This window comes from Esox lucius, chromosome 12, assembly GCF_011004845.1.
Source record: "Esox lucius isolate fEsoLuc1 chromosome 12, fEsoLuc1.pri, whole genome shotgun sequence".
Classification (NCBI taxonomy): domain Eukaryota; kingdom Metazoa; phylum Chordata; class Actinopteri; order Esociformes; family Esocidae; genus Esox; species Esox lucius.
In genome coordinates this window covers 23,025,541-23,047,572 of record NC_047580.1, presented here as the reverse complement: position 1 = coordinate 23,047,572, position 22,032 = coordinate 23,025,541, and the positions used below count along the sequence as shown (strand labels likewise).

Here is a 22,032-nt window from a genome sequence, read left to right as displayed (position 1 = left end):
TGTTATACTGTTCTTTGTGGTTTCAGGCTTGGTATGTGTAAAAGCAATTTGTGACAACTGCTGATGTAAAAAGGGCTCCATAAAACACATTTGATTGATTGTACTGTACAAGCGCATTCAGTTATTCCAGTCTCCCTGTCTGTCTGTCCCTGCCCTCTTCTACTCTGTCTCCTTGGGACAGTCCCCAGGAGACCTATCTAGGGCCTGGCAGATCAGACAACGACTGTACTCAGCAGGTCAGATCTTTGTCTGACCACACAGCTTCCCCCTATTTTGACATGACTCCATATGTCACAATTGTTAAACTATCCACACAATATCATTTTTACCTAAATGTATTTAAACATTTCAGAAGAGTGCACAAACCAAATATTTTTTTATCTCTCACAGTGGCGAGAACAACAGTTTTGCTTTCTGATGGTCTGACTGTTCTCTTTCATTCACTCATGCATCTAGCTCCAGCGTAAATATGTGTGTATGCGTGACTTGTGTCGATGCACCAGCTACTTTATCTGCACCCCACCCTCTTTTCTTTTTACCCCTTTTACCAGGAAAATTCACAGAGAACACATTCTCAGTTACAGCAGTGACATGGGGGCAGTTAGGGTTGTCTGCCATGCTCAAGGACATCTTTGCTCCAGGATTCAATCTTTTCCGTAAGCTCTGTATTTTGAGCATGTTGGTCCGGTTTCAAGGACAAAGATAAAGGCTAATCCTGGACTCTCTTACGAGGTTACAGTCTGACTGCCCGCTGCCCTTCAGAAACTCAAAAGATCCTAACACCTGGGGTGTGAAGAAGGTTAGGCTTGGCTACAAACCTATAGTTTCCAACCACTGTTTTCAATTGTACCTACAACTATTTTTGACTCAGCCACTAAATGGAGCTGTAGGCCTACTTCATCTAGCAACAACAGTAGAAATATGAACAAACCATCAACATCCTAACACCAGAACTAACATTGCAGTTATCCTAAGCATCACATTCATTCCTGACAGGTCAACTGTTAAAGAGCATCAAAACCAGGGTGTGCCATATAAATCCTGAATGACTGACTAATCAACAAATAATGTTAAGTAGTTATTATGACTGAAGAGCATTTGTTGATGATCAGTCACAAAGTCAAGGGTATTTATTACAAAAAGCAGACTAAAAATGGAAAGACAAGGAGGGGCCGTTAAGCCTCCTCAACAAGGGCTGACTGTGGGCAGGTGTGTCTCGTCAAGGGTGGCAACTAAGCTGCGTTCTAAGGCCCTATTCTGCAGCCTTGGGCCTGCTGTGCAGGCTGGTGGTGGTGGTGTAATGGTGTGGGGGATGTTTTCTTGGCACACTTTAAGCCCCTTAGTGCCAATTGGGCATCGTTTCAATACCACGGCCTACCTGAGCATTGTTTCTGACCATGTCCATCCCTTTATGACCACCATGTACCCATCCTCTGATGGCTACTTCCAGCAGGATAATGCACCATGTCACAAAGCTCGAATCATTTCAAATTGGTTTCTTGAACATGACAATGAGTTCACTGTACTGAAATGGCCCCCACAGTCACCAGATCTCAACCCAATAGAGCATCTTTGGGATGTGGTGGAACGGGAGCTTCGTGCCCTCGATGTGCATCCCACAAATCTCCATCAACTGCAAGATGCTATCCAATCAATATGGGCCAACATTTCTAAAGAATGCTTTCAGCACCTTGTTGAATCAATGCCATGTAGAATTAAGGCAGTTCTGAAGGCGAAAGGGGGTCAAACACAGTATTAGTATGGTGTTCCAAATAATCCTTTAGGTGAGTGTATACTGTAGCTGAATAATGATCTTCCCTGAATATTTCTTTCCAGTGTTCCATAGATTAATATTTGCATATTTTTGTTCTTTGATAACAGACGTATCCAAACACAGATTTATTACAGAGTAAAATAACAATGATACAATATGTTATCTATGTATTGCCTATATTTGTCAATATTTTTCCAAAACTAAACTGGTGAACACAAAATGTGTCAAAGTATCAATTGTACGCACTACTTGAAATTATTCATTATGTCATTCTTACTATTGAAATATGCATTAAGAATCTACATCTCAACTTACATAGATTTGATCCGAATCTGCATCATGCAGGTAAGCATTTAAATCTTCTTGATCTTCTTGGTACAGTATTGTTTTAAAACAGCCCTACAGCTTTTCGTTTGAATTGTGTACCGTGAGTGAATTGTAGAGCCATGGGTGTGAACAAACTTGAGCACACTTCGTTTCAAAGCACATTGGACAACTGGCAAAACACACGGTTGAGATAGAATGATGTGACCTTCTAGACTTAAATCCGGCATTGATGTAAATGTACCAAACAAGCACCACTCGCTGAAATAGCCTGTTCTCTGAACGAGTGATGCAAAGACTGTGCATGAAGCAGAGTATCCTAAACATGCACTGGAGCTTAAGGACCATATAGCTGTTGAAAGGGTAGAATCCCCCCCATCTAAAACGTGTTTGGCCAGTTGGTTGTTTCCAGTCATCATCCTCTTGTGGGTGTTTCATACAGGATGGACAAACTGGTAGACTAGTCTCTGGGACACATCAGGCTTACGGATGATGCCCTTCTTGTAGTACTGCCTGATAGAGCGACTCAGCTTGTCATAGTTCATAGCTGGGCGGTTCTTCCTGATGCCCCATAACCTGGCCACCTGAGTAGAGTCTTCGATTTTGAAGATTCCTGATGATTATATAAAAAAAAATATTCAGAGAGATGGATTTCACCTATTTCAGTAACCAAACCTTCATAAGCCCAAGTCAACTACAAACCCACTTGGACTCCTTCATGCTCCTACTCTGCTCATCCGCTCACCTTTCTCCTTGTTCATCCAGCGGATGCAGCGTCCGTAGTTGTGTGGTTTAAGGAGCAGCTCCCTGAGAAACTGCCATAGATGAATGGGCTGTCCGGAGCAGCAGGAGTCAGCCTCTGGCCACAGCTCCTCAGTACCATGTATTTTGTTATCTCCTAGTGTGCAGCGCTGCTTCATACATGCAGCTGTGACAAAAACAACACAAAACCACATTTCTAGTCACAACAAAAACATAACATGGACTACATCAATCGATTGACCCAAACGCTTTATCAAATGAAACTGCACCACACCATACGTATGTAGTCATGAGTTTTCTTACCTGATCTCCAGATGTCCAGGTGAGCGAACATCAGGTCTCCACACTGCACTGAACGCTGCATAAAGTCCTCCACTGTCATGGAGCACAGATCTTTTCCATTGAGCTCCTGGAACATCTTGCCCACCTGGGGAAGTTTGTACATGTGCTCCGTCCACAGTAGCCACTTCTGGACATTGGCACAGTTCCACTCCATGGGATCTGCAGACGCCATAAGGTATTCATATGTTGATCATTTTCCCCAAAGCAAGTTACAGTACATTTATACAGTAACATACATTGGCAACTGCATAGATTACCTATTAAAAGGTGACGCATCTTAAGTGAACATCATATCTGTTTCCTATGGCAGGTAGTGAGTTGGTGAGTGTGAGATGATGAACAGTCAACAAAACCATTTGCACAAGGCGGGGAGGCTCCACACGTCATAGGGCTTAGCACAGAAGCAGATGTGTTGCTTCAATAAAGGGTAACCTAAATGACAACCTTTAGTGTTTGCTATAAGTAATATTCGAAAGGCCATAACAGGGTACTCACTCGCTGTTCTCTGTCAATCAACTGACAGATCCTGAGATAGATAATGATGATAGATAGATAGATAGATAGATAGATAGATAGATAGATAGATAGATAGATAGAGACAGAAGGCCTATCCATTTTGGAGTTTACTGCAGGATTGTAATAAAATATTAGTAGAATGGTAACAGATTATAACCACACAAAAATGCAATAGTTAAATCATCTTCCTACCTGGGGTAATGTTGAGCAGCTTGCAGGCAGTTTCTATGTCCTTCAGTACTTCTCCCAACACCATGCTCTGGACCTGCTCCAGACAGCATTCCTCCACTTGTCCATCCAGCCCAGACGGCAACACAAACCCCAGGCTATGGCTGTTGATGGCGGGGCACTGCTCAAGGGCCTTAAAGGGGGGCAGAGGTGCCACTGCCTCTGACTTCTTCAAAAAGCATGAGCTGTCGTCCGTGAGGAACATGTTGAAACAAGGCCGGAAGACCCCTTGCAAACTTCGTTCAGTAACGGTGTGTTTAGGTAAGCTTATTAGTCCACGGGGGTGCTTGGTGTCCTCCTCCCAGGCCCTCGGGGCAGACACACTGTGGGGGGATTCAGTGAAGGTTATCAGGGGAAGGTCCACTGTGCTCCCCACACAGTCACAGCCTGGACTCCCCATAGATTTAACAGCACTGCAAAAGGAAGACTTTCAACAGTCATGTTGTATAAAGGAATTTAAACTAGATACACATGTTTTCTGAATGAGTCATGGCCTCAAATTAAGGAAACAGCAAACATGCTGCTAAAATGTTTATATATTGACACAGTAATTAAAAGGTGTAAGACATTTCTGATAAGGAACAGGAACTGTCATCCATGAGTGACACTTTCTATTTTTCTGGTCACTTTGTTTGCTGCTTTATTTTCCTTTTCAATTCATGTGGCAAGCTGTAATCTTAGTACGGGAAAAGACAGTACTGTCTTTATGCTGCATTGAAACCATGCCCTAAAAGCTCAAATATTTAAACAGTAGTAATCGTAAAGCAAACATGACATTTCACAAATGTTTGCTGTTTTGGTACTTTCTTGAAATTTAGAATTAATCTTTAATAATAAAATAAAACAGTTATTCAGAGTAACATGGTTGAATATGGTGTGTATATATTATAAAGGGCTGACCTTTGTCATTTTATCAGTAATTATGCTAAGTGCGATAGGATGAGCCCTCCAGGGAAAAAATTGTGTTAGTTTTGATATAGTGGGACAGTTGTTTCAGTGAAAACCTAATTCCCCTGATCCTCATAGCTTACCCTGAGGAGACATCTATATGTAAATTAACAGTCAACCCATTAGAAAAGACTGGGCTAAGGGATGAATAGTGTTATGTATAACATGCTAGAAATGGTGTACTAGAAAAATTGTTTATTACAGTGTGTTTGTTATTACAGTATACTTTGTAAATGTGTTGAATAGAACAACTTAACCTGTGGTTAAGCCAATGGAAAGGCATTTTGTATTTGTTTTTCTTTTGAATTTACATACAGTTGCAATGAAACATATCCTTACAGTTAATCTTGAATTTTCTTGAAGTGTGCAAATATTTTTTCAAGGATTTTTGTAAATTGTGAATAGTAAAAAGTCACAATTTCAATTTTTATTTTTTTTCCATGTTCTGTGTAGTTGCGACACACTTGCTCAGGTGCAAGTGAAAACTGACAGGGTCAAGTAATTTGGTCATCAAGAATGATTTGAGGTTAATTGGGGCAATACAAAACCCAGCCCATATATGAGTAAGATGACTGGGGTGGAGCAAAATAAATAGGAGAGGACAATATTAATGCAATTAACTTAAAAGTCTGAAACAATGTCTCATGATTGGGGGGGTATAGTGAAAATAGTCCATGGGAAAAGTAGGATATGACGCACATGTTTTATATATACAGCTCCGGAAAAAATGAAGAGACCACTGCACCTTTTCAAAAAATGTGAAAAGGAACGTTTTGAGTGAGGAACAGAAACGTTAAATTTGCATTGGTCTCATAATTTTAACCTTTCTGTTCCTCACTCAAAAGCTTCCTTTTCAACCTTTTTGGAAAGGAAAAAAGTGTGCATTTTCTCTTCATTTTTTCCGGAGCTCTAGATTTTATGCACCAACGTTATAACACTAAATATAACACGTAATAACTGTACGTTTTCCACTTTCTTGGATAGAAAGCTCTTGATATCTGATGAAATTATAATGTTAATGAACTCTATTTCCCTTCTGAGAAATAAATATAAGTTAGTTAATGCTATGTTGATATGCTTATGTATGGTTTATTCAAGTTCAAAACCAGGTGGATGCAACATTTCTACCTTGTGTGTTTTAAATTAAATCTAAAACTAAAATATTTTATATTACATTGATCATTAACACTATTGTTGAATATCTTTGGAAACAAACCATGGTAAAAGTTTATATATTGTACTTTACAAGTAGTACAAAAACTCTGTTAACCAATGCCAAGGATGTATTCGTACACATGTTGCAAAAATTGTCAACTCATTCAATACCTACCACATGGTGCTATAATAAGCACATGTTAAATAAATTGCATTAAACCACAGCACTGGATCTAAAAATACACCTTGATAGATAACAATGGCTTAACTGAGGCATTCAATCAATATAAAAGATATCTGGTAATCTATTACTCACTGCATTCCCAAATACAAAAAGAGGGCTTTTTCTCACTTCACTTCACAATGGCAATACAAACATGTGCATTTGTGTGTGTGTGTTTGTGTGTGTGTGTTTATATTTCTTTCATAATAAGTTTTCTTTGGCCAAGCACCCTCAGAATGATGTGTGTTTGATCTCACTTGATCAGTGTTTAGAATCAACCTACAGCCTACTGTTTTGGTTCGTAGCATGTCCTTCCTGTTTGGCCAAGAAAATTACACTGCTGGAAAGCTTGGATGAAAACATCAATTTCACATTTATGTCCAAGTTTATCAATGACTGCACCCATAATTCCAGTGGTGCCAATGCTTTCATACCAATGCTTTTTAATCCATAAAGAGTGTGTAGGTACACACTTTGGAAACAGAATGGAGAAGTGGAATGCGCTCTCTTAATCACCACTATGCCAGTAGGAGAAGGCTACTACAGCAATATACATTACAAGGCTACTCTACTACATGGTAGAGTTCAAATTATATTATTTTAATATTAGACCATTAGAACATTTTTTCCCCCTTGTATTAATTTTCTGAGAACATTTGGAGGGAGCATGAGAGCCATCACTTTAGTTTTCACATGTTCTTAATCACATTAACATCCAAAACAGAAAAACATGGTTTGCTTAAGGTTTATAACAAACCCTAACATACATTTTCAACCATTCATGTCCAATGGCCGTGCAAATCTTTATTTATTATCATCACATAGATGGTTGCTTTCACTTCACCCATGTTTTACTACCCCTGGACAAACATCCAATACTAAGGTAAGACTTTAAAATGATGCTGTAAGAGAACATGTTTGCAATATAGAAATGTCTGTAAAGCTGTAAAACCAGCACTAGCTTAATAACTTTTGATTTACCCATGGCAAATACTTTAATTACTAACATGTGCCTGTACTATACAGCAGCTGCCATTACTGCAACCTGAAAACTTATTTCTAAGAAATACCCCACAATTGGATCCCCCTCCCCCAATGCTGATAATCTGAAAAGCAATCCAAAATGCAGTCCATAATTGTCAACCTGAAAAGTCAACCACGAAAAAGTATGCACATATAAAAAAACACATTACACATTCAGCACTAAATGGGAGGTTTTAACTGTTTATTTTTTATGGCAATAGTCTCAGACAGCGTCTTTAGGTTCTCTGCGCAGACAAACATATGACCACCTCTGGTCTGCTTTCTACTTTAGTGTACCATGTTTGATACTTTTATCATAAAATTATTATACGTTATTTAAACTTCTACTTGACTAAAAAGTTCAGATCCTTTTAAACTAGCATGCCACCTGCTAACTTGGCTGGTTCCCATTGGATCCTGGTAAAGTCTTTCTAATAATATGTTGTTAGTGCATAATTCACTAGTGTACAAATGAACCGTTTTGTGCACTTGCCATTAACTCTAGGAAAACTGTATTTAAGGTCTGGTGTCAATCGCTGGCTCAAATTAATTCCTATCGAACGACTTTGTTATCCCCAAAATTTAAAAGAAATTCACCGATAAAAATACACGCCGCAATGTCCAAAAGCCATGTCTGCCCATACACTTACCTGGTCAGATGACTAGCTGATCAGAGGTGGTCTGCTGTGCCTGAACTAGTAGATTGTCACAGGATATCTTCTTCGTTTCTGCTGTATTCTGCTAGGCAGATTCTCAGGTCGCACGCTCTGTCGTTGTGACTGAGTGTAGTAGTTAGGATCTCTGCTAGCTGTTGTAGTCTTCAGATTGTGGTAGATTATGCGTGGGTGCATGTAACCGTGTCTCTAACACTTTCAGGTGGTCGGAAGACGTGGAGTTCGAGTCGAAGTGGTTGGGCATTACCTACCAGCCTTATCAGTTAAATTATATTATTGCCAGATGGGTGTGTGCCAAAGCAAGCGTGTGCGTAGGAATGCTTGATTCAGTGTGACTTCAGATCATATTTATAAAGAACCCTTTTAATCTGGGTAAACAGCATGATGATGATCACGATGAATGGTAAAACCAACATACAGGTGTATGAGCAACTCTGACGACATCAGTAGCTTCCCTCCCTTCTTAAGAACAGCACGAGGGAAATTAATAGCAGTTAACCATTTGCGGACAACCAAGACTTAACTCAGTGAAACTCAAAGTATGTATTTTCGACGTGTTTTATACAGTACCAGTCAAATGTTTGGACATACCCACTCATTCCAGGCATTCTCTCAAACAGCTTTATGAGGTAGTCACCTGAAATGCATTTCAATTGACATATGTGCCTTGTTACATGTTCATTTGTGGAATTTCTTTCCTTAATGCGTTTGAGTGGATATGCAGAGGGTGACATTGTAGGGTGGGTATTTCAGAAGACCATGATGTCTGGACTTTAGTAGTCCATACAGTATCAAGAATAGCTCAAATAAGCAAAGGGAAATGACATTCCATCATTACTTGAAGACATGAAGGTCAGTCGATCTGGAAAATTTCAAGAACTTTGAACGTTTCTACAAGTGTAGTAAAGAAAAACATCAACTGCTATGAGGAAACTGGCTCGCATGAGGACCACCAAAGGATAGGAACACCCAGAGTTACCTCTGTTTCAGAGGAAATGTTTATTAGAGTGACCAGCCTCACAAATCGGCATTTAATTGCACCTCAGATTGCAGCCCAAATAAACGGGTCAAGTCACAGACACATATCAACATCAACTGTTCAGGGGAGATTAGGTGAATCAGGTCTTCAGGTCCTGTCTGCTGAATTGCTGACAATTGCTGTCCTTCACGACTGAAGGACACCAATAAAAAGAAAAGACTTGCTTGGGCCAAGAAACACAAGAAATTGACATTGGATGGATGAGCCTTGCATATGTGGTTCCCACCGTGAAGTATGGAGGAGGAGCTGTGATGCTGTGGGGTTGCTTTGCTGTTGACACCGACTGTAAATTATTTAGAATTTATTTAGAATGGTTGAGTCACACTCAACCAGCATGGCTAGCACAGCATTGTGCAGCGATACGCCATCCCATCCTGTTTGCCCTTAGTGGGACTATCATTTGTTTTATAACAGAACAAGGACCGAAAACACACCTCCATGCTGGGTAAGGGCTATTTGAATAAGAATGAGAGTGATGGTGCTGCATCTGATAAACTGGCCTCCACAATCCCCCGACCTCCACCCAATTGAGAGGACCAATCACATATTGGATATTGTAAGTATTCAATATAAAAAAAAAAAATCAAATTCAGTTTTTATTAAAACTTGGGCAGAGGATACATATTTTCAATAAAAAAGCATTAACTGGAATAAATATTAAAACAAGTTTATTCATGACCACTTGTATACAGTTGTGTAGCAGACAACATTCCATTGGCAAGAAGTAATTCTTACAGAAAAAGGGACCACATACAGTGGGGAGAACAAGTATTTGATACACTGCCGATTTTGCAGGTTTTCCCACTTACAAAGCATGTAGAAGAAGGACCTTGTCACGAAATCCTCCGGCACCGGAGGTCTACGTCACCAGCCTTCTAGGAACCACTGTTCCGGCTAATCACCTTCACCCCGGACTGTCCCCATATTGTCGCCCACACCTGTTTCCCATTCTCACTGATTTTCATGCCTATACAGTGGGGAGAACAAGTATTTGATACACTGCCGATTTTGCAGGTTTTCCAACTTACAAAGCATGTAGAAGTCTGTAATTTTTATCATAGGTACTCTTCAACTGTGAGTGACGGAATCTAAAACAAAAATCCAGAAAATCACATTGCTTGATTTTTAAGTGATTAATTTGCATTTTATTGCATGACATAAGTATTTGATGCATCAGAAAAGCAGGACTTAATATTTGGTACAGAAACCTTAGTTTGCAATTACAGAGATCATATGTTTCCTGTTGTTCTTGACCAGGTTGGCACACACTGCAGCTGGGATTTTGGCCCACTCCTCCATACAGACCTTCTCCAGATCCTTCAGTTTTCAGGGCTGTCGCTGGGCAATACAGAATTTCAGCTCCCTCCAAAGATTTTCTATTGGGTTCAGGTCTGGAGACTGACTAGGCCACTCCAGGACCTTGAGCTCCTTTTTATAGAGCCACTCCTTAGTTGCCCTGGCTGTGTGTTTCAGGTCGTTGTCATGCTGGAAGACCCAGCCACGACCCATCTTCAATGCTCTTACTGAGGGAAGGAGGTTGTTGGCCAAGATCTTGCAATACATGGCCCCATCTATCCTCCCCTCAATACGGTGCAGTCGTCCTGTCCCCTTTGCAGAAAAGCATCCCCAAAGAATGATGTTTCCACCTCCATGCTTCACGGTTGGGATGGTGTTCTTGGGGTTATACTCATCCTTTTTCTTCCTCCAAACACGGCAAGTGGAGTTTAGACCAAAAAGCTTTATTTTTGTCTCATCAGACCACATGACCTTCTCCCATTCCTCCTCTGGATCATCCAGATGGTCATTGGCAAACTTCAGATGGGCCTGGACATGCGCTGGATTGTGCAGGGGGACCTTGCATGCACTGCAGGATTTTAATCCTTGACGGCGTAGTGTGTTACTAATGGTTTTCTTTGAGACTGTGGTCCCAGCTCTCTTCAGGTTATTGACCAGGTCCTGTCCTGTAGTTCTGGGCTGATCCCTCATGATCATTGATGCCCCACAAGGTGAGATCTTGCATGGAGCCCCAGACCGAGGGTTATTGACCGTCATCTTGAACTTCTTCCATTTTCTAATAATTGCGCCAACAGTTGTTGCTTTTTCACCAAGCTGCTCTCCTTTATTCCTGTAGCCAATCCCAGCCTTGTGCAGGTCTACAATTTTATCCCTGATGTCCTTACACAGCTCTCTGGTCTTGGCCATTGTGGAGAGGTTGGAGTCTGTTTGATTGAGTGTGTGGACAGGTGTCTTTTATAAAGGTAATGAGTTCAAACAGGTGCAGTTAATACAGGTAATGAGTGGAGAACAGGAGGGCTTCTTACAGAAAAACTAACAGATCTGTGAGAGACAATAAAATGCTAATTAATCACTTAAAAATCATGCAATGTGATTTTCTGGATTTTTGTTTTATATTCCGTCTCTCACAGTTGAAGTGTACCTATGATAAAAATTACAGACCTCTACTTGCTTAGCAAGTAGTAAAACCTGCAAAATCGGCAGTGTATCAAATACTTGTTCTCCTCACTGTATGTAGTGACTACAAACAGTTAAATGGTTAATTGACAAAAAATCTAAATATTTGCAATAGCCATCAATCTCCTGCCTTAACTCCTTTGTAAACCTATGATTTGAATTGAAAAGGGCAGTCCATAACGGCAGACAAAGAATATCTATGATCTGGAAATATTCTGTATGGAGGTATTGTCTCAGTCCATTCTAATGTGTTTCCCAATCTCATGAAACATTTTAGAAAAAGCTCAGTTCCATCCTCCTCACAAGGTAATGAATTAAATGGTATTGAAAACGAAAGTGCCAATAACTTAGCCCTTAACATTGTGAAACATCCATTACTAGTTAAAAAAACATTTCTCTGACATAATGTAGACTCAAGTATATCTCAGTATCCGTATTATTTCATACCTTGCTCATATAGGTGGGAATCATTTTCAGACATTTTGTTTAACAGATTAGGTTACTTGGACATGCCTGAGTTTAGGTGAAGTGCACTAGAAACATGGTGGATCTTTGTCTGTTTAGAGATATGCAAATTATCAGCTTACATTTGTTTCCTAGGAATAGTGATAATATGGCGCCACTCCAATTTTCTTACCTTTCATACCATCCAATGAAAAGGAAAACATCAGATTGGCAGACTTGTTTTTTTTTTAACTGTCATTGTTATCTTAGGAAAAACATGTAAAATATTTGTTGTAGGTGCCCCTTTCTGGGTACCATACAATATAATTTATTGACAGGTCTTCTGACTTTTTTACATTTCACATGGAAAGCACTTGAGAACGTTATGTATCTTTTCTCAAGGACACAACGTACAGCAGTGGTCCAAACCTGGGATAAAGGACCAACTGCCATTTATCGACCAATTCAGGTTCTATTTCAATTTATTACATGTCCTTGGACTTGAACCAGGAACATTTCTGGCTTGCCTTTCTAACTATAAGTCTAGGTCCCTTGGCTCTGTCAATCATCTGAGGGCCTGCGTGTGTGTGTATGTGTGTTTTTATGGGTGTGTCTGAGATGTAATTTGTAAGCTGCTTTAACTGTGCAAACAGTGTTATGCAGACATACTGTATAACTACGACTACGATCCAAATCATTTCCAGGTGTGGTTTTTTCACAGATCATGTTTCTTCTTCATCATTGAAGGCTAGGTAAAAGTATATCCAGGAAAGGACAAATAAATATTTATGTGGGACAAATGTACATTAAGAGACCACTGCACTTTTTTGCTTTTCAAAGAAGTGGAAAAGGAAGGTTTTGAGTGAGGAACAGAAGGGTTAAAATGAAGAGACCACTGCAAATTGAAAGCTTCTGTTCCTCACTCAAAACCTTCCTTTTCAACCTTTTTGGAAAGGAAAGAAAAAGTGATGGGGTCTCTTAATTTTTTCTGGAGCTGTATATGTTGATAATATTAGCAAATGTCATGTTACATTATAATTTTTTACTGTAGTAGTTATTTTAAAGGCTATGTACTCTAAATTACTTAAAGAAGATACATATTTGGCCTACACTGTCCCTGTGGAAGGAATGTAAAACCCCTTTAGTTCCAGCTAGAACCCTTTTGTTTCTAGGTTAAACTGCTTTATTTGCAGGTATTTTGGTTCCAGGTAAAACCCCTTTTTGTTTCAGGTAGAGCACTTTTTGGTTCCATGTAATCCTTGTAGTTTCCATGTGAACATGAAACAATTCGTTTTCTTATGTGGACAGCCGAAGAACCCTTTAGGATCCTTTTTTTGTAAGAATGTACTGTATATTGAATGTGCAACTAGTTTATTTTCTCAACTTTCACAACTAAAATAAAAAAAAGTATAAATCTTGTTTTTTTAAATCAATTCTATTTCTTTGCATAATTGCTCATTTGGTAGGCAAATGCTCTGTTACCTGGCCAGCCTGTTTTATCATGTAAATGCATCCGATCTACCCAGTCAAAACTCTTGTCCTAGTGCCCCAGTGGTGGAACCAGCTGACCTTTAAACTAAAATGCCTGAAATTGTAATTATTTAACTTTAATTCATTCCAGCTCTTTCTTGTCTGATAGTTACACCATTGAGCTGGATGTACTAAATTGCATGGTTCACCTATATCATAAAATGTATGGAGCTCTCAATGATGACTAATGTACTGTATGGGCCACTAAGACAAATCCTGACATTATGATATAAACTTGGATCAAGGAGACACTTCAACTCTGATACAAATTCTATTGTAATAATGTGGCTTGAGGTGTTGGAACAGAAGAGGAATAGCTATCTTGGTAGAATCTTTCCTTTTCTATTTTGAAATGCATCATTACCAAACAATTTGAATAACTGGCAATAAGCCTTCAACTGGGAAATTACTATCTTTAACAGAGGTTCATCATTCCATTTCCATAAATCTAGTTGTGCTTGTGGAACTAACCAGCTTGTTTTCCTCATTTAACATTGGAAGTGTTAATAATGGATGATTTTAATCTGGATTGTTTAATTCTCAGACAGTATACATTATAATTCTAATTTCATCCATTTGTTTCAGTTAATAACAAAGCCCACCTAGCAGAATAAAAAACAAATTAAAAGTGATAATTTTTGTATTTTTGTAACCAACTATACATGCTGGTAGTGTTGTTTTTTTCTCTGTATATTAAGATTATATATGACCATTGTCTTATTGTCTGAGATGAATGGATTAATCCTAAAACTATATCATAAGAAGGACCTTGTCTCGAAACCCTCCGGTGCAGGTGCTCCTCCGTAGCACCGGCTCCGGAGGTCTACGTCACCAGCCTTCTAGGCACCACTGTTCCGGCTAATCACCTTCACTCTGGACTGTCCCCATATTGTCGCCCACACCTGTTTCCCAATATCACTGACTTTCATGCCTATATATATGACCCTGTTTCCCCAGTGCTGTGTTGGTTATTATTTACATGTCACTGTGCAGTGAGTACGACTATTTTTTGCGTATGTGTAATGTATCGTTCCGGCTTCGTCCGCGTGTTCTGTTTTGGAGGCTTTTCACCTCACTTTACTTTGGCCTTGCCCAGTCAGTTTTTTGACGTGCTTTGAGTTGGGTTATAGACACCCTTACAACATTTCCTGCATCTGTCTCCACTCCCTACCACACTGTGACAGACCTTTACATTTTTTTGTAAACAACCATTTATTTGTGGTTATTTACATTATATTTATTTAAGTGACCTTGAATGTATTTATTCTTTTTTGCAACCTGAGTAATCTTCAAGACACTTATCAAATACAAAAAGAGAGGCTGCAATTGCTTAACAAACTTTAGCATACATGGAGTTCTCTCTAAATGTACAGTGTTTGACAAATTGCCATATTTTTGTTTAAGGGAGCTAATTCTTTTTCCAAAACATCAAGATTTATTTTGTTTGTTGCAGAAATTAAACTAAGAAATGTGTTTTTGTCGGTGCTTAGATAACATGTACAGAGCCTTCAATACTCTCAGGACAATTAACAGTAGGTCTGGGTCAAACAGAGTCAGAATTAGAAAGAGTTTTATTGCCAAGTAAGTTTCACAACAAACCAGGTATTTGTTCTGGGCGTTAGTGCAACATTTAATACAAAAGGATCAAGGGAAGTAAAAACAAATAAGAACTGTGGACTAAATAGTGGATTTCATTAATATATTACTAAAAATAACTTATATGTAATGTGCAAGATTTTGTCCAGTTGAGGGTTGTTAATGTATTTGGGAGAGGGAAATAGTTATGTCCCGTTGAGGTTTAGGTGTGTATGTGGGAGAGGGTAATAGATTTTTCCAGTTTTTGGGTGGTGTGTGTATGTGGGGAGGGGTTATAGATCTGTCCAGTTGAGGGTTGGATGTGTATGTGGGGAGGGGTTATGGATTTGTCCCCTTGGGGATTGTGTGTGTATGTTGGGAGCGGCCTATAGTCAATTTGGTTCCAGGGGCATGTTCATGAGGCCTACATGCCTTAGGAAAGCAACTGTTCTAGTGGTGGGAGGTTTTGGTCCTAAGAGACTTCAGCCTTCTGCCAGAGGGGAGAGCAATGAATAGTCCATTTCCGGAGTGTGAGGGATCGGCCCCAATCTTTGCCGCTCATCTCCGTGTCCAGGAGGTGTGTAGGTTGGGTAGAGAAGGCAGATCCCCCTATCTGCAGAACGGATGATGCGTTGCAGCCTTCCCTTGTCCTTGGCAGTGGCTGCCAGTCCCCAGGATGTCCAAGAGGTTTTTCAGACCAGTAGTCAAGTAATTTGTCACGTAAAGGAGTGTTATCAGGTAAGATCCTATGTAACTTACTTGTAACTATAAGACCATATCAGGAGATGATTAAACAAGTGTTGAAGTACACCAAACTATCCTTGTAGCCTGTTATGGACATCTCAGTTCCTAGCTCCTTCTCCCAATTTGCCTTGATGTGAAGAATACTGATATCTTAAATGGGAGATTTTCAGTCAAAAAGTTTTTTGCAACGCCATGGAAATGGACTTGCTCAAATTCAAACTGATTCAAAATCAAAGAAGATGTCAAACAAATTAACCACATTTTGTATCCCTGAAATACATTGGGGAGAACAAGTATTTGATACACTCCCAATTTTGCAGGTTTTCCTACTTACAAAGCATGTAAAGGTCTGTAATAGGTACACTTCAACTGTGAGAGACGGAATCTAAAACAAAAATCCAGAAAATCACAGTGTATGATTTTTAGGTAATTAATTTGCTTTTTATTGCATTACATAAGGATTTGATCACCTACCAACCAGTAAGAATTCCGGCTCTTGCAGACCTGTTAGTTTTTCTTTAAGAAGCCCTCCTGTTCTCCACTCATTACCTGTATTAACTGCACCTGTTTGAACTCGTTACCTGTATAAAAGACACCTGTCCACACACTCAATCAAACAGTCTCCAACCTCTCCACAATGGCCAAGACCAGAGAGCGGTGTAAGGACATCAGGGATAAAATTGTAGACCTGCACCAGGCTGGGATGGGCTACAGGACAATTGGCAAGCAACTTGGTGAGACGGCAACAACTGTTGGCGCAATTATTAGAAAATGGAAGAAGTTCAAGATGACAGTCAATCTCCCTCGGTCTGGGGCTCCATGCAAGATCTCACCTCGTGGGGCATCAATGATCATGAGGAAGGTGAGGGATCAGCCCAGAACTATACGGCAGGACCTGGTCAATGACCTGAATAGAGCTGGGACCACAGTCTCAAAGAAAACCATTAGTAATACACTATGCCGTCATGGATTAAAATCCTGCAACACACGCAAGGTCCCCCTGCTCAAGCCAGCCTGTCTGAAGTTTGCCAATGACCATCTGGATGATCCAGAGGAGGAATGGGAGAAGGTCATGTGTTCTGATGAGACAAAAAGAGAGCTTTTTGGTCTAAACTCCACTCGCCGTGTTTGGAAGAAGAAAAAGGATCGACATTGAGATGCTTTCTTTCTGGAGGAAGGCCTTTCCACTCCAGGACATATCCATCATCGTTGACAACTATACAGTGTCCTCCTCCCAGAGTGCAACATTTTTTGGCATGACCCTAGATGACATACTTTTGGTCTCTGCTAACATCAAGACAGAGTCTCACTCCTGCAGGTTCATGCTCTGCAACATTTGTATAGTATGACCCTATAGCACACACAAAGGAGCACAGGTACTTGTCCAGGCACTTGTGATCAAGCCTTGATTACAGCAAATCACTCTTGCTAGGGCTCCCAGCATGTGCCACCAAACCCCTGCAAGTGATTCACAATGCAGATGCCTGCCAAGTGTTTAACCTTCCCAAGTTATCCCATGTTACCATGTTCTTTGCACACTCCATTGTTTTCTAGTTGAAGCTTGTATCTACAGAGCAAAAATCTACAGAGCTTCTCCTCTCTACCTTCAAGCAATGCTCAAAACCTAAGCAGTCCCACACCTATGGGCAGTTCCTGATACTCACAGTGAAAACTCTTCTCTATCTTGGCACCTAAATAGCGGAACCAGCTTCCCTGGAGGCTGGGACTGCAACGCCTCTGCCCATTTTCATAAAACATCTCAAAACAGACAGTGGTGTGCAAAACACTTTGGCCACCTTCTGTAAAGCTATTTATTTGGACAGTTATTGTTTATTTGCTGTCAAACACTATTCAACAAATACAAATAAGCATGAATACAATAAATAGTCAAAAGAAATCCATATGTTGTCCAAAAGGTAGGTGATATCTTGTAAGGTGTCTAGCCATATCACAAGATAGCAAAGACCCACCAAGAAGGTTTTATAATTTTTTCTCAGGAATTTCTGTGCCTTATTTTGACAGGGAAGTGTCAAGTGACAGATTTTCAAAAAAAGCAGTGGACCAGATACAAACTCACACTGCAGTGCCTCATGTATTGAAGGCACGGGTCCAGACCCCATTACCAAACAATGCCTCAATTATTTTTCTTGTTATTGTACTGATGCTTTTTGAGCAAATGTGGCTGATTTTGGTTCTGTGCTTGCCTGTTTAAATGTTTTACATTTTTGTTTGTGTGCATCCAATCATTTGTTAAACATAGTGCACACTTCAATGTATTTATGGATTATAATGATTTAGAATATCCATTTGTGGCCAACTTTCAGGCTTCTGGTAGAGGCATCAGAATTTTAACTAAAATGGACTTGTCATGTCCTCACTGTGGGGTGCCTCTAGGCATCTCTGTGCCTGGGGGTAATAGTCAGGTCCTGACAGCAGATGTGCCTCTTGGCTTTCAAGAAATTACTCTGCCAAAAGCTGAGGAAGCCCTTTGCTTGATTTCCTTCTGTCCCTCTAAGAAGTGATCTTTAAGTACTGGTCATCAAATGCAGACTCCTTTTTGGATCTTCCACTGCATTCTGTCTTTAATCAGTCTTCATCTTGTCAATTTTCTTTAAGTTGCTCCATGCAACTTCTAGCCACCTCAGAATACCTCTTAGAAAAGAAGAAATGGTTGCTTTCTATTGTATTATGTTTATTTGTAGTTACAAAAATGTTATAATGAATGAGCAAATAAATGCTTACTAGCCAGATCAATTGTTTTATTATAAACAAAATGAAATATTGCTTATAACATATTTAATGATTAATACATAATGTATAACTACATTAACAATCACAAATGTCCAAGGACCACAAGGAAAACCACTGACTTACAATAATATAATGCATACTGCAGACAACACTAACACAAATAACGTGCTAAGCAATGTTGCTTCAAGATATTATCTTTTTTGGCAGAAAATACAAAACACAACTGATCATTAAGCAGAAGCAACTTGCTGGCAGAAAAATAATAATATAAGGTACACACTGGGAAATTCCCTATAACCCACTTCCTTGATTTACTTCCTTGATTCACTCTAATGAACAGAAGGAGTAACACACTTTTTCATTGTCTGACTTATTTTTATGTGAAGTTGAGGAGAACCTGACACTCTGTAACTGTTTTGGATCCCGCATGAAAATGTCATTTACATTATAGAAGGGTCTGTCACAGTAAAGGTGGTGTCACTCAAATGCTTTGAGAACTTGTGAAACATCAACATGGTAAAAGCATGAGTGCAAATGTTTGCTTAAACAAAAGAAAAAGTTTGTGCAGTTCTGTAAACATTTTCCAAAGAGCAACCATGTGCCATTGCGGTCAGATTAATCAAACTGAAAGAGTAAGTTAACAAGCACCTGTCACAGGTGAGGTTGAACACAGGTGCAGAGTCAAAATAGAGGGTGAAATCCAAGTTTTAATCAAAAAGGGGAGACAAAACAAAAGCAGCAACCAGTGACATGGCATATCCAATGCAGGGATAAAACCAAAATGAACCACACCGGGTGTGGCCACACAGAAAAGCTGAGGTGCCACCTTCCATCCTGTCCTGACTATGGCCCTAGCCCAGTGCAGAGATGGCTAGGGGCATAGCCAGGACGTGACAGCACCTCTTACATCTAAAATGTGGATGATAATTATATTATCCCTCTATATTACTGCATACCACTTAAAATATGACAAAAATGAACCGGTTATGGAATTTGTTGATTCATATATTCAAGGAGTCCTACTCCTCAATAACATACAGAAGAACACTACTTTATTCTCATTTAATTATCGTTATCTTGAATGCCTTTTCATGTGGTTATGCTCTAAGATATGCATAACGTTTAAACTTGCTCAAAATTAAATATGCAGTGTTCCCTGGGGTTGTATGTGCTGTAAGCTACGAAGATTAAGAAATCTCTGAAGCCAAGAAGAACCTCCCCCTGGAGAGACCTTGCTGTTTTGGCCAGTTATCCCTGCAGGCTTAGTGCTTGTAAATCAACACCTCTTTAAACAAAGTAAGAAAACTGTCCATCTATTATTTCCGTCAAAATGTATTCTGATCTCTACTAGCTGTTGTACATGCACCTACACTTAAATAAAGCATAAAACACATGACAGAGAACAGACAAAAAAACACAAGATTACATATTACATAAAATTTGAACATGAACAAACCAATTCTGCTATGTTCATATACACTCACCTAAAGGATTATTAGGAACACCATACTAATTCTGTGTTTGACCCCCTTTCGCCTTCAGAACTGCCTTAATTCTACATGGCATTGATTCAACAAGGTGCTGAAAGCATTCTTTAGAAATGTTGGCCCATATTGATAGGATAGCATCTTGCAGTTGATGGAGATTTGTGGGATGCACATCCAGGGCACGAAGCTCCCATTCCATCACATCCCAAAGATGCTTTATTGGGTTGAGATCTGGTGACTGTGGGGGCCATTTCAGTACAGTGAACACATTGTCATGTTCAAGAAACCAATTTGAAATTATTAGAGCTTTGTGACATGGTGCATTATCCTGCTGGAAGTAGCCATCAGAGGATGAGTACATGGTGGTCATAAAGGGATGGACATGGTCAGAAACAATGCCCAATTGGCACTAAGGGGCCTAAAGTGTGCCAAGAAAACATCCCCCACACCATTACACCACCACCACCAGCCTGCACAGTAGTAACAAGGCATGATGGATCCATGTTCTCATTCTGTTTACGCCAAATTCTGACTCTACCATCTGAATGTCTCAACAGAAATCGAGACTCATCATACCAGGCAACATTCTTCCAGTCTTCAACTGTCCAATTTTGGTGAGCTTGTGCAAATTGTAGACTCTTTTTCCTATTTGTAGTGGAGATGAGTGGTACCCGGTGGGGTCTTCTGCTGTTGTAGCCGATCCGCCTCAAGGTTGTGCGTGTTGTGGCTTCACAAATGCTTTGCTGCATACCTCGGTTGTAATGTTATTTCAGTCAATGTTGCTCTTCTATCAGCTTGAATCAGTCGGCCCATTCTCCTCTGACCTCTAGCATCAACAAGGCATTTTCGCCAACAGGACTGCCGCATACTGAATGTTTTTCCCTTTTCACACCATTCTTTGTAAACCCTAGAAATGGTTGTGCGTGAAAATCCCAGTAACTGAGCAGATTGTGAAATACTCAGATCTGGCACCAACAACCATGCCATGCTCAAAATGGCTTAAATCACCTTTCCTTCCCATTCTGACATTCAGTTTGGAGTTCAGGAGATTGTCTTGACCAGGACCACACCCCTAAATGCATTGAAGCAACTGCCATGTGATTGGTTGATTAGAGAATTGCATTAATGAGAAATTGAACAGGTGTTCCTAATAATCCTTTAGGTGAGTGTATACATATTGTTTTTTACAGTATAGTTCAATTACATATTTAGAAAAAAAGGCTTTGTTACAATATGTAATAATAAAAAAGGACTTAACCATGCTTCTTGAGTAAACTTGTGGTCATTGGCCAGATTCCATTCTTCCATTCTTTGTCTTGTATAGTGTTGCCTTTTAATAATGACGTTTATATCCTGGTTCAACTGGATATTTGTCGACTATTCATAGTAATTGCTGCCCTTTCAGTATTCAATTGTACCATGCCAACACCCTACATAGATCAACGCTACCTGAGATCATCCACAAGGATTACTTTATGAATGAGCCTCTATTACACTTGTTGGAGGAAAAAATCATCAGTTATAGTGAAGTGGGCACCTGAACAAAAAAATCAGTTGTTAAGGACCTTTGATTTGGAGAACTTATTGGAATTTGTAGTGGAAGATTTGTTGATGAAAGTTATTATTCATTTTTAGGCTACTTGATAAATGTTTCATTTTCATGCATCCATTTTCACTTCACAATTATTTTCTGTTCTCATTTATCTTTAATAATCTGAAGAAAAATATATTATTGTAATAACTGCAAAAGTACTCAAAGCAAGACATTTATAATTATAAAATTTGAATCTGAAATGCTGATTAGCTGAAATGTATGGTTTGTGAGATTGTATACCACAGGCATGACATCACAGAACTTGTTAATGTTGGAATTGCGTTGGTAACCAGTTAACAATAGGAATACGGCATCTTGTGGGTTTGTGGAACGGCTATGTGCTGTTTCCAACCACTCTTTGAAGTATCGTCTTAAGAAAAGCTCTTAGCCCAGGTATATTGACTATACAGTGAGGGAAAATATTATT

General features: G+C 39.6%; 1 protein-coding gene across 2 annotated transcripts; it reads right to left on the bottom strand.

Moving 5' to 3' along the window:
- Positions 1-1,771: 1,771 nt before the first annotated feature.
- On the bottom strand, positions 1,772-8,309 carry LOC105022780 (SAM pointed domain-containing Ets transcription factor). 2 transcript variants are annotated; one of them, XM_020051600.2, is made up of 5 exons: positions 7,946-8,309; positions 3,911-4,359; positions 3,164-3,361; positions 2,844-3,026; positions 1,772-2,711 (listed from the first exon to the last, which is right to left on the bottom strand). In XM_020051600.2, the coding sequence occupies exons 2-5, from the start codon at positions 4,344-4,346 to the stop codon at positions 2,533-2,535; spliced, it is 996 nt and encodes a 331-aa protein (XP_019907159.1). In that variant the 5' UTR covers positions 4,347-4,359; positions 7,946-8,309; the 3' UTR covers positions 1,772-2,532. The 2 variants fall into 2 exon arrangements, with proteins under 2 accessions (XP_019907159.1, XP_010889791.2); XM_010891489.3 differs by having other exon boundaries at positions 3,911-4,269.
- Between the last annotated feature and the right edge of the window lie 13,723 nt (positions 8,310-22,032).